Source organism: Cupressus sempervirens, chromosome 3 (genome assembly GCF_028749045.1).
Source record: "Cupressus sempervirens isolate cs-2001-9-10 chromosome 3, ASM2874904v1, whole genome shotgun sequence".
NCBI lineage: Eukaryota > Viridiplantae > Streptophyta > Pinopsida > Cupressales > Cupressaceae > Cupressus > Cupressus sempervirens.
In genome coordinates, this window is record NC_143120.1 from 230,123,205 (window position 1) to 230,142,069 (window position 18,865).

The 18,865-nt window shown below is 36.2% G+C and overlaps 1 protein-coding gene across 1 annotated transcript in view; it reads left to right on the forward strand.

Annotated features, from left to right (window-relative positions):
* The window catches only part of COQ3 (coenzyme Q 3), a 276,221-nt gene that overhangs the window by 249,018 nt on the left and 8,338 nt on the right, over positions 1 to 18,865 (forward strand). The window contains exon 7 of the mRNA XM_089819180.1: positions 2,439 to 2,588. Coding sequence (XP_089675306.1) covers positions 2,439 to 2,588 — 150 coding nt within the window. The remainder of the gene's footprint in view (positions 1 to 2,438; positions 2,589 to 18,865) is intronic.

The following is an 18,865-nucleotide window of genomic DNA, read 5'->3' on the forward strand; positions in this document are numbered from 1 at the left end:
ACAGACATCTATGACCAAAAAATAAAGATCAGCCCAAGATATACATAAATCTAGTGGGACCCCAAATACAAAGTTATTATTTTATTTTTGTTTAATGATGGACATTTTACATTGAATTACCAAAAGATCATCAAATCTTCAATGCTTATTATTAAATCGTACATAGGGTTGTGATTTGTTAGACTCGCACTCAAAATCCAATAGTTGGTTAGATGACATGATCCTATCCTCAATAGCCTTCTAAAGCCCCTAAGAAATAGGAACAACTTGTTCCTAGGGCATTTATAAATGGACATGCAAACTTGAAATCTTCTAGGCCATGAAAAATGCCAATAGTAAAATGGTTTCCTTATGGTAAAGTCCCCCATGAGGAAACAAATACTGAGGTTCTTGCCTTGATTCGACCTCCCAGAATTGAGAAAATGATCCAAAAGTATAACAAATAGTTCAAAACTTCAAGACATACCATTGAAAAAGAAATGAAATGAATCCTTTTCTATAATATATTTATCTAGGAATCACCCCCGACCTAGCGACAAAGATAGAAATGGACTTGTAGTTCCCACACATCTTGACTATTTAGAACTTGCCATAGCATGGTCGCACTACAACATTTTTGGTAATAATGGATGGTGGTTCCATTTTTAGCTAATAGTTGTCACAGTGTATCTTATTTTGGTTCTCTTATTTTTTAAGCTTTCATGAAGAGTGGAGATGGTTTATATGTTATCATTTTTATCAATCATAATTGGTGGGGGAAGCTGTTTGGTGATAATATAGTTATTAAGTGTTGGTCATAGAGGATGGGAGCAATGGGTTCATTTAATCTTACATTGATAACTTGATATATTTGATGATTATAGTTACAAGTTGATTAAAAGAGATGGGGTCACTATGCTTGATTAAGATTTGTTTCTGACACACTATGGAGTTTATACTGTCAAAGACAGGTTCAATGCCTGATACTTCACCATGATCATGTCAGATGAGAGGCACATTGTGACCAGCGCCAATTGTAGGAAAGCCGGTTTGAGGAGCAGCAAAATAGCAGATGCATTAGAATGTTTGGCTCACTGTTTTTAGATTGGGGGGAGAACAAGAGCATAAGGGATGTTGGGGCCCTGGGGTACGGGGTGTTTTGTTGGCTTTTGTGGTTGGTGTGATCCAAAAGCTTGTTTTTGTTTGTATTGTGTTAAGTGTTGTTATACATTCGAGTGTATTTGTCTCAACTTTTCATAACCTTTGTTTTGTGATTGTAATACAATATTAGTGTGAGTAATATGTTAGGTTTTGTTAGTAGATGCTTAATGTGTTAGTAGCTTGAATGTTGGTTTCTTGGGATTTTGTTTGGGTAGTTAAAAAATAGAGGCTTATATAAGCCATTGTATTAATAATTAAAGATGTAATGATCTGGCATGATATATTTTTGTGTTCATTTATATTATTTATGATGGAGATTTAAGGCTTCATTTTGCAGTGATCTCTGGTTTTGACATTAGTAGGGTTGTCTCCTAGGAAATGCAATTAAGAAGTGATAGCTAGAAAGTTGATTAATTTTATTTTAAGAGGATAGAAGATAAATGTAGCGACATCTGTGTGAATGATTGATTGCAGGTTTTTGTTCTTCTTCCTAACATAAATCGAGCATTCATAGCATACAATATTAAGATTTGATTGCATCTAATCACATTACCTAATCTTTTACTGTCTTGATTTTCATTTCATCCTTCAGATTTCATTGCTTCATGAGAGACATCGTATGTACTATTGCTGTAATCATTTATTGACTGTCTTTACTTTTAGTAGGATCATCTCTCAATTAAATTCGGAAGTTACAACTAGATTAGAACAGTTTTTTTTTATAATTTGAATTTGAAAAAGAATTGAGTATAAGTGCAGTGACATATTTATAGGTATTGGTTGTCAACTTCTTGTTCATATCTATGTTCATTTGGTATCTGTCTCACAAAAAAAGAAATGTACTCCTTGGAAAGTTACAATCTATGCTTGTATCTGATTTAATTTCATAATTTTACTTTTGTTCATTCTGTGACCCTATTTATCAGTCTCACCATCTCATTCTCTAGATTTAACTACTTCATAATAAATGTCATATGAATTATATCTGCATGAGTTTGGTGATTATCTCATTCCAGTTATGGGTGTTGCTTCATTTTGTTCACTGGATGTAACTGCTTCTTATAAAGCACTATACAAACTACTTCTGTATCTACTCAATGATTATCTTTACTGTAAGTAGGGTCAACTTCCACGAAACAAAATTGATAAATCACAGCTAGACCAGCTGAATGGATTAATTTGATGAGAAATAAACAAGACAGGTGCCATGGCCTTCTCTGTCATGTTTACAAGAAATTGGACATGCACACTATTAAAAGTTACAAGATTTGCTTTCAACTAATTTAATTTCCTTGCAGGTGATTGAGCATGTTGCAAATCCTCAGGAATTTTGCAAGTCTTTGGCAGCATTGGCTATTGATAATGGAGCCATTTTTATCTCAACTATTAATCGGACAATTCGATCATATGTTGCAGCCATTCTTGCAGCTGAGTATATCCTGGGTTGGGTATGTTTTCACATCTTTTTTATATTATTTTGTTTTCCATATAATTATTTGGAGCAATGTTTAAATACGAATTGGCTAATTAGTGAATATCACAATGGTGATGATGCAGTCTTGACATAAACAATAAACTCCTTTTAGATAACAGTCTAATTCATAGTTTATTATGAAATACCTATTCTGTTCCCACCAACTAGTTGTGCTGTTATATCGTCTTTTTCTTTTTTGTTAGTCGAATGTTCTTTCATTTTAGTGTTCATTGCATCAAAATTCTCTTTAGTGTTCTAGATTTTACAAACACCGAACTTTTACCTGTTGATGTCAATTTGATTATATAATACACTCTTCAGCAAATGGTAATTAACAGTGGGTAAGTCTTGTGTCCTTCATACAAAGGTTAACTCAGAAAATATTTGATAGTAAACATTCAAGTTGGGACATTCTAGCTCTACATCCAAACTCCCCTTCAGTTGTTGAATTTTACTTCCGTATATAATGTGAAGCTCAACTTGGAATTTGGGTGCTCCATTTTTTCCATAATAACAATAATAGCCGCGATTCATCTTGTTTAGGTGATTTGGCTTGGCCTAGCCAAATTTTTCTGACCCGTTGAATCAGATTGGCTATTTTTGGCCTTGAATCGCCATCAATCACCAGTTTGGGCGATTTCTCTAAAAACTGCCAAAAGTCACCTAAAATCGTCCGGAAAATCGACAAAATTGGCCCCAAAAATCAGCAATTTGGTTGGTTGGTTGTGTTGATGGCTCATCAAATGGGGGTTAATAATAACAACAACAAACAACAAAAACAGTATTGTGGGTGTAAACAACGAAGGTAAAAATCTACAAGAGAGTGGTAATAATGGTAACAATGGACAAGGGGATAACTTAGTTAACATAAATGTAAATCAATGGGAAGAACAGATAATTCAAGCCCTTTATACCAGTTTTTCCCACCTAGAGTCCAACCACAAGTTGAGAATGAACTGATGTTAGTAATTTGCAGAATCATGTAATAATCCCTTCCTAGAATATAAATTAGTAATAAATAGTAAAACTAAATTAATAAATGAACGAAAAATTAAAAAATATAATATAATTTTTTATTAAATTGACTATATTATTAATCATTAGATAATGTGAATATTAACAATATAATACTTAGTATTATATTATAGATAAACAGAATAATATGTTACTAATATCATAATGGCATAATATTATCGAACGAATGTTTAATTTTATTATTTAATAAAACTATGTTGTAGAAAATTATGTTGCTCCTTATTAAAGTTCCCATAATGCAATATATACTCTAATATGCAATCAAATTAAAAGCATTTCATAAAAAGTAATTAGTATTCCTCAATATCAAGCAGATGTCAAAGTATGAACTTGCCATATCTGTATGGTATATTCGAGGAATTGGGAATACATGGTCAGTGATTATAACAAGGAAATTACTCATGGAGGCTTTGACCTCAACAATGAAGAAGCTAAAACATAGAAACTGAGGAGGAATGGTTTGCTGATCAATAATCACGACAACCCTAAATGTCCTCTCCCTCACCTCAATGTGTAAGGAGTGAATCTAATAAGTTAGATGGTAAGCAATTGAATGATATCTGAAAGAAGAAATTATGCTTTTATTATAAGGAGCCTTGGAAGCCATCTCATAAATGCAGTTTCAAGGCTAAGGCAATTTAATAAAGAATACTTTTCAGCAAAGGAATTGACATAAAATAATTAGACTAGCTATATGATTTAATGAGCAGTGAAGAGCAATGTTCATCATAAGAGTAATAGGGAAGTGGTGGCACCGTTGCCCAACTCTCTAGCTATCAAAGGCTGTTACATTTAAGGTTAAAGGTGTTCCATAAGGGCAACAAATAATAAATTTCATTGATGCAAGTGCAGCCCATAATTTTCTTGATAAGGGCTTCGTGGCTAGTAGATTACTTCAGACCAAAGAAATTGAAGGTTTCAAGGTGATGGTAGATGATTTATATAAGCCCATTTCCACTCGTAAGATTTCTAACTTGAGTGTACAATTAGGAGATTATGACTTGAAGGATGAATTCTATGTGGTGGCCATAGGGGGCACTGGTGTGGTTTTATGGATACGCTAGATGCAACACTTGTTCAGTTCAACTTCAATATACAGAAAGATGGAAATAAAGTTTGAATCAAATGGGATAAAGGTAGTGCTTAGAGGGTTATTAGATGGTGGTACCAAATTTATTAGATGGATGGAGTGGCTAATTAGACATGTTTAGGTGGAGTGGGAAGCATACTCTGTCATCCTGCCTAGATATACAAATCTACAACTACAAAACAACAAAAGAATAATTATCATGCAAACATTGAGTTACTAGTGATCCATAGCAAGGTGTTTGAGTGTATACCACTTTGAGTACCACCTAAGAGGAGATTAGAGTATGTGATAGAATTGGAGAAGGATGCCAAACCTGTAACTGGTTACACCATGCATACATAAGCAGTGGCTTAAGAATGAGATAGAGAAATTCAATAAGATCTTACTGAAGACGGGACAAATTAGAATCAACAAGAGCCCTTTTGGTTCAGTATTAGTTTTGGTGGAGGATGGTACAATGAGAATGTGCATTGATTATAGGGGCTTCAAAACTAAAAGCTACTAAAAAATAGTTATCCTATTCCACAGATTGATGAGTAGTTTGGTGCTTGTAATTTTAAAGATTGTTTTGGGATCAAGCTGCCATTGTATTAGAATGAGGAAAGACTATATAGAGAAGACAAGTTTCGAATACCATTTTGGTCACTTTGAGTTTCTTGTGATGCCTTTTGGTTTGACTGATGCACCAACCACTCCAGACTTGTATGATTCAGATTTTCAGGAAGCAAAGAAGTTTGTATTAATATTTTTAATGATGTATTGATTTTAAGTAAAACTTGGGAGTAACACGTGAGACATCTTGAGAATGTATTGAAGATTTTGGAGAGTGAATTATTGTATGTCAAGGAGCCTAAGTGTGAATTTGGTATGAAAAACCTTTTCTACCTTGATCCCTGTGATAACCCTATATTGACATAATTAATTCTCTAAATATTTTAGTCAATGATATCAAACCAAACGAATATTAGGGATGAAAGGATCAATCAATATTGTTAATGATTTTGAGCATTGAGTATTGAAAGAATCCTAACTAATGAGAACACTAACGAATAAGATATAATAATCAATTATAACTCAATATTTGTTAATATAAAAATATTAGTCAATATTGAAATTCATCTATTTTACACCAATACTTGATTTTATATATTAATAAGTCATGAAACATATAATTGATCAATATTCAGTAAATTAATAGTAATTGATAAATTAAGAATATTTAAATAGCTAGACCAAAAGGTTGTGACTTTTGGTCAGTGATAGGTAAGAATAAAATCCATATTGGTGAGAACCCAAATTAGAATGCAAATGGACACATTGAAAGAAGAATCCAACAACACAGTTAGAATACATCTTCCAATAGAATGAAGAGAAGAAAGACCAAGGAAATCAATTCATGGGATAAAGAAATCAGTTGAAATACTATTGAATAAGGAAGAGGACATGTTTATCTCGAGCAACACATACTAAAAGAAGATCAAATCATATCCCAAGTATCTCAAGCATCAGAAAGACCAAGCTGGTTGTACGGTGACTAAGGAGGTCATACGGTGTGATGGCTAGTGTCGTACAATGTATGTATAGTTGGTCATATGGTGTGGTATCAGAGCAGTAGTATAGTGACCAATATTGGTTGTACGGTAGCAAAAAGATGAAGGCCAAATAGCAGTATTGTGGTGAAATGAACGGAGCTGGGGCGTTGGCTGCACAGTGGGCAATGTAGTCACACGGGAAGATGAACTTCGTGTCAGAAGAATTGGATGGTGTACGAGTAGAGAGGAAGTGCTTAGACATATAATAACGCAGAGGCCCAAATTCATAAGATAGAATCAACAATGGAGATTAGAACACATAACCTTTCAATAAGATTTGCCAAAAAGATGGTGCTTCGATTTGCCAGATCCAAGTGAAGTATTACAGGTGACAGAATAGGGTGAGGGTTGAATCCCACTGAAACCGGAAATAGCCAAGTAGGGAAGGTCTTCCACTTCCGAAATGTGAACAACAAAGAATCCCAACTGGAATTTGCAGTACAAAGAAATAATCCAAATTGCATACCTAAAGACTACCTACAAGCTGTGCTTAAATACCCGTCAGGGAAACTTTCTGAGGGTGTACAAAGATAGTCGACAACAATGCAAACTACGAAAACAAAATAAAAATGGGTTCGAGATATATTAAATCAATCAACCCATTAACAATAGTTTGATAAATGATTTATTTTATAACGGGAACATTACACCAACCACGATTGTTTTCCAAGTTCAATTTTGGTGAATTTGTAGTCAGGGCGATGAAGCTCTTCGGGTGGCTTGTCCACTAGAGGCCCTGTAATCTCAGCATATTTAGTTTTCTCAAAATCAACAAGGATTCTTAAGGCAACTTTTTCCCTTTCGTTGGAAGCTTAGATTTTTTGGAAGAGTCTTGGAAATGCTCCCAAAGTTGCTGCAATATAAACCAAATATGAATTAATGTGTAATAAGAGGGAGCTCTTGGCATGAACCAATTGTTCACATATTGTTGTACTAATGATTTCACCCCAGTTGATGGGTTCTCTTCTTTCGAGAATTTGGTATATTAATTTGTACATCCAAGTCTCAAAGTGATTGGATTCTTTGAGCCCACAGACTATGCTTAGAAGGGTGATCAGATCATTGACTTCTTGGGAGAGCTCATATCTATTTATTGTTTTGGGCCATCCGAAGAAGTTTGATTCTTATTGATCAACCACTTGGCATTAGCATGTTTGAGATAATCAATTTTGTTCTCATTCCACCGCTGCAAGGAGTTTCCTTTTGTCAGATACACATACTCTCAAGTTTTAGTAATCTTGAATACCTTCTTGATTACATCTGGATGCAAGCTGAAAATAACCTTCCCGTTTGCATCATTAGCCGTTATGTAGCATGTCTTGGTTGGAAGACATCTCCATCCTCTAAAAGAAATTTGCTATGTCCACATGCTCCATATCCTTGATCTCATCGAAAGAGGATGAAACATGAGATGAAGTTACATGTGCTAGTTCCTTGTCATATTGATATTTCATTTTTCCTTTTCTTTTGGAAGTTGATTTCTTGAACATATCTTGAGCCGCAACATGAAAGTTCCATCAATTGAATACATCATCAGACGAGATTGGATCCATGGAAGCTTTCAAGTTTTACTGCAACATGAAAGTTCCATAGAGTGAATACATCATCGAATGAGGTTGGATCCATGAAAGCTTTGGGGCTGAGTCTCAATGACGGATCTATGAAGGATAGTGTTCAAAGTATGATATAGATACTTATTGAACACTTTTGAAGGCTGGAAATTGATGAAACAACTTGTATTTTTGGCAAAAATGTCCAAAATTGGGGTTTAAATGGTGGATTGCTTGTGGGTAAAATAGGGCTTTTGTTTTGGATGGCTAAGAATGCAAGTTGGAAGCATATGGATGTGTGTAGGATGAGAGTTTTTTATGTTTAAAAATGTGACTTTTTACTAAAATCTGGTTTTGGAGATGCAATTACATGTGGTAGAAAAACTCATCATTTTAACTCGATTTAAATATGTAATTGGGTTTTGGAGATGTGATTACATATTTAGGAGTATGGAGTTTGGATGAATTGGGATGATGTATTGAACATGGAAAGATACTTGCATTCTTTGAGGAAAATGTCCAACTATTCTTCATAAACAAACCAAAAACAAGTCATGAAGTATATACAAAAACTAAAAACAAAAAGGCAAACATAACTCTTGCTTTGACTAAAACTTGATAAATTCCAAAACTTCACTCTTGCATGCAATTTGGTTTTTGAGATGAATAACCTTTTGCATTTACAAGAATTGAGAGTTTTAAACTTATTAAGTAACTTGAAACAAAAACCTAGGGCTGCATTCAAACAAAAGGATGATATAGAGAAATTGAATGCAAGAAACAAGTAACTTAATCAAGAATTCAAGCAAAACCGGAATCTTACACATACTTGGAGAGCAAAGAGCAGAATTTGGAAGAAGAAGAAGTTGGAATGAACTTGTTCTCTCCAAAATCGGGCTTTGGAAGTGTATTTGCATGTATTTAACCAAATGCCTTTGAAAAATTCAAACCATAGCTCCAAATCATGGTCTGTAGATGCAAATGCTTGTTCAAGATGATGCAAATGCCTTCTTAAGAGCGGATTGCACTTCTTGGAGTGATTTGCATGTTTGAAAATGTCTTGTCAAGGCAAATTGTGGTTTTAGATTTGCATTACATGTGCATGAAATGGTGAAATGGCTGCAAATCGTAGTTTTAATGCCCTATTACATGCAACGTTTTTGCATGAAATAGTGAAATTGTGGTTCAAAAGCCCCTTTACATGTAATACCTTTTGCATAGAAGACCCAAATCGTGGTTCAAAAGTCTAAACTCATGTGCAAGATGTGCAATGCAAGTGCATGTAAACCAGGTACAAGCCAAAATCAGGCTTTGAAGAGATCATTACATGTTTTAAATATGAGGTATTTGCACAAACCTAGCTCCAATGAACTTGGATGACCAAATAGAGAGGAAGAAAATGTCAAGAAATAAACTTTTTAGTGCAAATCGGGGTTTGGAAACCCATTCACATATTTAAAATACTCTTTCCATGAAAGTCGGGATTTGGAAACTCAAACGCATGTTTTAAATAACCTCTTAAGGGGAAAACGCAGTTTGGGAATGCATTTACATGTAATGCATATGCATGTAACTTGGCAGAACTTCATCCCTTTGGCAAATCGTGGTTTGAAGAAGGCATTGCATGTAATCAATAACTTGCATTTGCAGAACCAAACAATCCTTTGGCAAATCGTGGTTTGGAGGAGTCATTGCATGGTTGCATTTAAATGTAATGACCAGAATTGGGGTTTGGCAATTAATTTATATGTTTTGAATTGCAAGTGAAACAACCCAAGTAGTTGTTTTGATGAGAAACTAGTGGTTTGCAAGTGAAAAACATGGTTTGGAAGGGCAAGTACATGTTGTCCATTAAAAAATATGTAATTGACTTGCATCACTTATTAACTTTCTATTTAGTTCATGTCTATTTGATTCACTTAATTGAATCTTGCTTGAAAGGGTCCATTACATATTTGCACTAACATAGTTTGCATATTATATATAAATATGTTCAAAGAGTGAGATTTCACTTAAATGTATTGAAATAAATCTTTAAAGTAAATCTCAACATCAAAATATAACATAAAGTGCACTATAATGACTTAAATCACTTAGGTGATAAATTAGAAGTCAAAAAGTAACTTAAAAACATAACATAAAGTGATTTAAGTTAAATTTTTCAAAAAGTGCAACTCAACATTAAAATGTAAGGTCAATATTTTAAATATGCAGTTGAGGTTGTAAACCCCACTTTTTAGGCACTTAAACCTTAATATCTGTTGACTAACAACTTCAATTAAGCCAAGAGATATCTCGAAGCGAAGGCATGATCAAAAGCAAGAGATTAAAGCAAACAAAAATACAAACAATCCAAACAAACACTTAAAAATGCAAAAGAGTCTTTTAAGGTATCAAAAATCAAGTATAGGCTAACAAACTACGAAAACAAAAAAGACGTGATGAGAACCTTCAGTAAAACGTTTCATTATATGGATTAGTGACAATCGTTTGATGATTGATGAATTTTTGCCAATCAAATAATGAGTTATCTTAGAGAAATATTAAACTTAATTAGAAACGTTTCACACTATTACCTACATGCAGAACAACAGATATCAAAAGTTATGCACTAGAAGAATCATTGGTTATATATTAGAAGAATCACTGTTACCAAATCAACATCAGAAAAACAAAAGACAAATGTTAATCGATCAGAAGGACGACAAAAGATATTCAATAGCAGCAATACCTTACAAATACACAGAAGATTACTGTTACTTATATTCCATTAGGTATCTTTTCTGCATAAATGTTTTGTCTTCTGTGTCATGTTTGAACATCTGCAAAACAGTGCCTTATTAAATCTGTATGAGGTCCAATGAGAATATATTTTGTCGAGCTCAACTGAGACAGTAATATGGTTTCTCTTGATATTTAAATATTGGTGAAGGTTATGAAAGTGGCCCCTTACACATGCAATCTCGTTTATTGGGAAGATCTGTATGAAGGAAAGTCTTAATGAAAGAAATGTACCGCTGGAAGACACAGAAAACACAATGGTTGTTGGATTGTCATCGAATATAGGGCTGAGCAGCTTGGGTTGTGAATTGATAATTGGCATGCCCACCAAACTGAATGAATTATTTTTAATAGAAGACACTGCTGATTGAATATATAGATCTTGCTGTCAATGTGTTCAATTGAAATAATGATTGCAAGAATGTCTGCTTTTGTCATCAAACATGAAATTTTAGTTGGTTGTCACTGTATGCTTGTGGAAAATGTTGAAAAAGACCTTGTATAGCTGTTGGTGGTTAAGAAATGGTTTTAACTTCTCCAACCTTCTAATCTGTCTGTCTGTTAAGTCTGCCTACATACATACACACATTTGGAAAAAATGTGTGTGAAGAATATGTATGTCTGAGGCATAAAAATGTGTCCGGTGAGTGTGGGTTGCAATTTAAAAAAAATATATTGCTGTGTAATTTCTAAAACAGAAGTTTCCACTGTTAAAAAGGTTCAATCTATTTTATAAAAGTAGTAGTCACTGTGATAAAGAGGAGAGCTGTTGAAATTTTTGTTGCTGGCTGGAGTTTCAAGAAAGAAAGGCGATTTGGGGGATCAGGTTCTGCTTTACTATCTTCAAAGTAGAATGATTCTCTTAGACTTGCACCACTCAGTTTTGAAATTGTTTTAATCTTGGCTGAGATACAAATCTGAATTGTATTCTGTCAAACATAAAGACAAAGTTGTTTCAGAATTCATTGTGGCAGTGCTATTGTTTCAGGTGGATTTCAACTTGCAAACACCACTGTATTAATTTTGATTTCATTGCAGAAATAAAATTTTATTGTTTCAGAATTGATTTTATTTTGCAGAGAAGTAATCATTTTATCTGGAATCCTTGTTTACATTTCTTGTAGAAAAAAGAGTCATAGACCTGTAACCATTTGTAATACTAGTAAAAGTTCTTGGTGCTTGGAAAGTTGATAATTTGGTGCTTACATGAAGATATTTGGTGATACTTGGGTTGGTGCCTTAAAGACTAATTTCTAAAATTGTGAGGCTATATTAGGACAGTAAATCCTAGCAGCATTGCTCACCATGGTTTTTCTGTTCTTGGGTTTCCACATCAAATCTTGTGTCCTGTTAGCTTTCTGTTTTAGTTTGGTGTCTTCATTTCAGTTTTCAGTTAAAAGAAAATTCAAAATGTGATGATTATAAACCAACATATCCCATAGCTACCTTTACTTCTGCCATGGATGCCAACTAAGCTGACATAACTGCCTATATAAGACTATGCATATGACCATATTAATTAATGAAGGTTAATGCTAGGCATATGTTGTGGACACATATGCACATGCACACAATAGGTTAAGAGTGTAGCAGACTGGATGTGATTTAGTGGAATACAAACTTCAATTATGAATGCCAGCATAGTAGCACAAAAAACAAGACAGGCTTTTCCTTAAGAGTTATGAATGCATGCATGTCTAAATCATTTGAGTATTCAATAAGAGCAAAATTCAAAATATGATGATTATAAACTAACATCTCCCATATATACCTTTACTTCTGCCATGGATACCAACTAAGCTGACCTAACTACCTACATAAGTCTATGCACATGAGCATATTAATTAATGAAGCTTATTGTTGGGTGTGTGTTGTGACACATATTCACATGCACACTATAGGTTAAGGGTGTAGCAGACTGGATGTGATGTATTGGAATACAAACTTAAATTATGAATACCAGCACAGTAGCATAAAAACAAGACAAGCTTTTCCTTATGACTGCATGAATTTTGAAGTCCATAATAAAGTATTGTTTTATTTAGTACTTGTTAAGATTGAGCAGGTTGGGTAGTTAGGAAGTGAGGGAATGCGTCGGTTGGTTTTCCCAACCAACCAATCCTTTTATAAGGACTTTGAAATATTGTTGATGTACTCATGATGTTTTGGTATGAAGAAAGTAAATCTTTCCCTCGCCAACTTGGTATTGTGGTAATAAGGTACATTCTATGTTTTTGCTCTGCATATATATCTTTATTACTCTGTGAACTTGTGTAGTATTTCCATTCTACATTTTGGTGTTGTTGCCTAAGTCTGAATCCGGAGGTCATTGGCAAGATAGGATGGAGTAATGGGAAGACCCTTCCTACCACTTATACAAGTAACAAATAGTGACAGAGAAGAGGAGGAGATAACAAGAGAAGATTAGTTGACACACGATTTGTTGATGGCTCGGGAAGTTGTAGTCAATCAATACGTGCAAAGGGAAGCGCGTGAGAGAACGATTCCTGAGAGCATGGTACTCGACGAACTTTAGGTGCCACCAGTGTTGTACAATCTACTTGGACAAATTTCTCGCTTAGTGGCAAGAAACTTGGTACGTGTTGAGGAAGAAAGAGCCAAAATAGAAAGGTAATGTAGGCAACAAGTGCTCCAGTAGTTCACTGAAAGGACATGGGAGCACAACTTGGAGGAGTGTGATAATTCTAGGAAGGGGGATAGACACTAAACCAATTCATGCCTCTGATTCCAAACAAATATCTGAGGCTGGTATCGGAGGAAGAAACTGAGGAAGTCACCTTGAGGACATTACATCTCCAACAATAGGAGGAAAGACATCGTAATGTAAGAGGGCAGGGGGACTCTACCCAAATCCAAGAAGGGTTGATTGAATATACAATTGAAGGAATAGCTAATTTGGCTATTTCTGAGACACCAGGAAGAAAGTTAGGGTGCGAAAACTCGAAAATCCCTACATGCAGGGAACTTCGATAGGAACAAAAACTGAGCATTGGAAAAGGAGATATTGTTGGGTCGAGCAATCAAGAATCAAGCCTGTCAGGAGGGAGCTTCTTGTCAAGAGGAAGTGTTCCATTAGGAAGGAGCGTCCCATCAAGTGGGAGCTTCCCACCAGGAGGAAGTGTCTAGTTAGGAAGAAGCGTCCTGTAGGGAGGGAGCTTTCTGTCAGGAGGAAGCATCCTATTAGGATGTGGTGTCCCGCCAGGAGGGAAAAAGGGCAACAAAATGGCAATGGATAGACAAAAATTGCCTAGATTTATCGGGGACGGTTCAAAGGACCCTTCTCATCACTATAAAACATGCATAACCATATGGAAAGAAAACAAAGAGAATGATGCAAATGACTGGCTAAAAGCATTTCCCGCAACACTAAGAGGTATATCCATTGACTAGTATGCAAATTTGGAGGCATGCAAGATCACATGGAATAATATGCATACAACCTTTGAAGAAGAATTCAAACTCCTAAGGGATGATGATGAAATAGTGATAGAGATTTATAATACTAGACAAGGAAAGAATGAATCAGTTAAACCCTATAGTAGGAGGTTGATGGAATTGATAGGAAAAGTTGACAACAAGCCCATTGATAGACTAGAGAAAAGGTGGTTCATTGAAGGACTGGTGTTGTCCCTAAGGAAAAATATGAAAATAGTTCCACCATCAACCTTTGTGGATGCGTGTACTTGAACAATGGATATAGAAAGTGACAATGAAACCTTCGAGGTAAGAAGGTATGGAAGTGAGAGTGAAAGTTTAGAAGAAAGTGGGGATGAATCCAAAACTATCCAGGCCCTAAGAAAGGACATGAGGCGATTAATGAAGGAGGTAACGAGAAGCAAGGAAGAGAAAAAAGAAGGGAGGGAGCTATGGTGCACAAGTTGTGAAAAGGTGGGCCATACAAAAGGGGCATGCCCGCATAAAGCATTCTATGAGATTTGTCAAGTGTTGGGACATGCAATCAAAGATTGTCCCTACAATCTGAAGACATGGAATGTGCAAGTATTTTTCACCCAGGAAGAGCAATCCACACCACCCTCCCCCCAAGGAACACAAATATAGAAGCTTCACTAGGAGGATATATAGATAAGAATATGGAGTAATAACAATAATAACAACAACAACACACCTCGACGAGCAATCTAGTATGATTCTAAGGGAAGACTTATGATTCACTATAGGGGGTGTAACAAATGGGGGCATTTTGCACAATATTGTCAAAATAGAGGAGGACAAAATGGAGGAATGTTGTGTAAATGGTGCGGATCAAGCAATCATGAGGATGCGAATTGCCCAAGACAAAAAGGGGTGAACATATTGGATATTGAAGAACCAGAAAGTGAAATCCTTGCCATCACAAGGATGCAAGCCATAAAACTTGTCTACTCGGATGCTACCACGAAGAAGGAAAGATTTCTCGAAGCAAGGAAAAGCATTCAAGATAACATGCTAGCAAAAGGGAAGGCAAGATTGGATAAACTTCCTACCGATGGGGGTGTACCGAGTATCATGCAACAAGTACTAGAGACCATCATTCCTATGAAAATTGTTGATTTACTAGAAAAATTACCTCAACTACAGGTAGCATTAACACAAAGGGCAAACATTAGAGGGATAAACTCCAAAGAAGAGAAGAAAGAAGAAGCACAAGTTGGGAAAGAAAACAACACCCTATTCACTATAGGATGGGGAGGACACCAACAGTAGTGAAAAAGGAAATATCAGTGTATAAACTCTCGAATACTATTGTTGATGGAGGCTCTAGCATAAATGTCTTATTTGAAGAAACATGGAAGGCAATAGGGAAACCCACACATTGGCCACCTACACTTCAATTGGTGGGAACAGACCAACACAAAATTAAGCCAATAGGAACCTTGATGAGACAAAAGCTAGTCATTGGTACACAACAATTCTTTCTTGATTTTGTTGTTATTACTCTAGAGAAAAAGGGTTATGATGCTTTATTGGGAAGGGGATGGTTGGTTACGGCCAAAGCTAGTCATAATTGGAAGCAAAACACTCTCTCGAGTCAAAGGGTATGAAGTACACCATATACGTGAAGACCTAGTCTGTAAATCAAGACATGGCATCAGATTCAGAAGCAGAGGGAGAAGACCATGAAGGGGTGGAACCAAATGAGGAAGGGGTGCTCAGAAGATGGAATGAGCTCCCTCAAATGATTATTTCACTGGCAGATGGGAGACTGCAAAGTTTTCCAGCTAGAATGCAATGTGTTGCAAATCCAAGAATCAAAGTCTGATGAAAGGTGTCCAGATGATTATAGGGAGTACAGAGAAGGTACAACAACCCTTAGCAAGACACCAACACACACATTTAAGGAGGTAGAATACAAGGAGACCGAACTACAGACTGTAAACCTTGGGGAAAAGGTGCAACCCAAGGAGATTTTGATAGGGGACAAATGGGACCCGATGTTGAAGTCGACAACTTCTAGAATCTTCTTGGAGTACAGGGACGTCTTTACTTGGATGTACAAGGACTTGAAAGGAGTGCCCCTAGAGCTATGTGTCCATCAGATGCCACTGGTACCTGGAGAAAGACCAGTATGAAAACGACCTTACAAAATGTATAAAAGCTACGTAGACAAGTTCCAAGAAGAAATCACAAAAATACTCGAAGCAGGGATAATATTCAAAGTACAAACGAGTGAGTGGGTATCTCCTATAGTCATATCATTGAAGAAGGATGGTAATCAAAGATCCATTCCCTATCCGCTTTATTGATAGAATCTTAGAAGTGGTTGACCATGAAATGTACTCTTTCATGGATGGATTTTGAAGATATAAATATATCAGTATTGCAGAGGAAGATATGTGAAAGAATACATTTGTAGTTGAAGACAGTATATATGCCTATAACAGGATGCCATTTGGACTGTGCAATGCATCAACCATGTTGCAAAGAATTATACTACACATCTTTGATGATATGTTGGTAGGAAACTTGAAAGCTTTATTGGATGACTAGTCTATCTATAGTGGGAAGGAGCACCGGCTCAAAATTATTGGCAAATGCATGGATCAATGTTGAAGACCAAGGTCGGCTCTGAATCTAAAGAAATGCAGATTAATAGTTCCACAAGGTAGACTACTTGGTCATGCCATATGCAAGGAAGCAATGAAGACAAATCTTGAGAAGATTGGGGTCATTCTAGACATGGAGATTGCATCAGACGTAATGGGTGTCAAATCTTTTTTGGGGCATGTAAGGTACTATAGGAGGTTTATAAAAGGATTTGGCGAAGTCTCTTTAGTCCTAGAAAAGCTAACAAGAAAAGAATGATTTTTTTGGGAGGAAGAACAGGAGGGGGCTTTCCATGAATTCAGGAAGAGACTAGTAGGAGCCCTGATCGTCATATACCTTGATTGGAGTAAAGAATTCCATGTCTATGTGGATGCATCCAACTATGCAATAGGCACCACTCTGACACGAACTAGGAAGGATTGGATCACCTGGTGTATTTTGCAAGCAGGTTTCTATCAAAAGTAGAGCACAACTATAGTACCACCTCAAGGGAAGCTCTGGGTATGGTTTATGCCGTATAGGAATGTAGACATTACTTACTTGGTACGCCCTTTACATTGTCTATTGACCATCAAGCACTAATGTACCTAGTAAACAAGTCGGTGATTCAAGGAAGAATAAGTAGATGGTTAAATTTTGTTGCAAGAGTTTACCTTTAAGATCATAGTCCAACTAGGGAAAACTTATGTAATTGTCGATCAACTATCAAGAATCAAGTCAAGAGAGGCCTTTGGCAACGAAGTGAATGAGGACTTCTCAGATGCACACCTATTCCAAATTGTTGCGCTACCCTAGTGGTAAGAAAAGATTGGACAATTGATGGGGACACAACCCAAGACAAGATGGACACAACAGAAAAGGGAAAATTATATTAACTAAGAAAATAAGCTAGTACAACAGTACAGGAAAATAAACTTCAAAACATGCCCTAAGGGCTTACAATAGCATAAATCTGGAGATAATTTCTCCTTTCAGTACCTCCTCTCAAACTCCACTCTGAACTGCCTTTTACAATGCCAGAAATCTCCTTAAATAGACCCCAGAGGGTTAAGGACTAGGAGTACATTCTAGAAAGTGCTAGTAGGCATCCACCGACCAAATAGAAGGTTCTGAAAGCTGTGGTAGAAGTTGGCGCAAATCTAGAAGAATCTAGAAACGGTAACCGAACTTCCGGGAGGCATAACTTTTGAACCGTAGCTCCAATTGACGAACCGTTTACATTTTCGGAAAGCTTTCGAAGCGCTCTATAGCCCTATGGACAAGCTTCACTCGTCCCCATTTTTCGGCCCTTTTCGAGGTCATTTAATGCCCCTAACCTGACTTTGAAGCATTCTTAGGAGGTCTCCAAAACTTGAAAAACTGCAATAACTTTCAAACCGTGGGGCCTTTTGACCTGATTCTTTTCCTGGAATGCTCTAAATCACAATTACATTCATCTGGCCAATTCACACCTTCTAGGTCACCAAAATGATGGCCAAATTGCACGCTCCTATTTTTTCGGGATTTTTTAGCACACTGATAGTTGAACTGTGAGAGTTGGAACTTTTATTTGACCCAAATGGCTATCCAAAAATGTAAAGACATGAAATAGAAACTAAGTCTAAGTACATTTTTTTTTGGGAGACACAGGATTGCCCTTATACCTCTGGATGCTCCTGCATCAGACACCCAGGGTAGATTGAAAAGTGACCCTATCACTTTATGGATGGTGGAGGAAATCCCAAATGGGAAACCTCAGCTGCTGAAATCCAAGTTGAGTCCTCGATCGGCCGTCCTTTCCTTTTGACCAAATACTCTTCATACTGCCTGTTTTTGGTACTCCTACCCACACGATGATCTAGAATGTCTTCTATCTCCTCCTTCTTAGAAGCAGGAATTGGACATGGCTCTAACACCAGTTCCTCATCTGCACCATCATCATGATACTCTGTCAAATCTGCAATGTTGAAAATGGGGGAAATTTGAATACCATCTGGCAGCTCCACCTCATATGCATTTCCTGAGTCTTGTTTCTTCAAAATTTTGCAGGGGCCAAATTTCTTCATTTTCAGCTTGTTGTAAGTACCGGCTAGAAATCTTTCTTTTCGTAAGTGCACCATGACTAAATCTCCTACTTGGAATTCCTTATGTCTTCCCC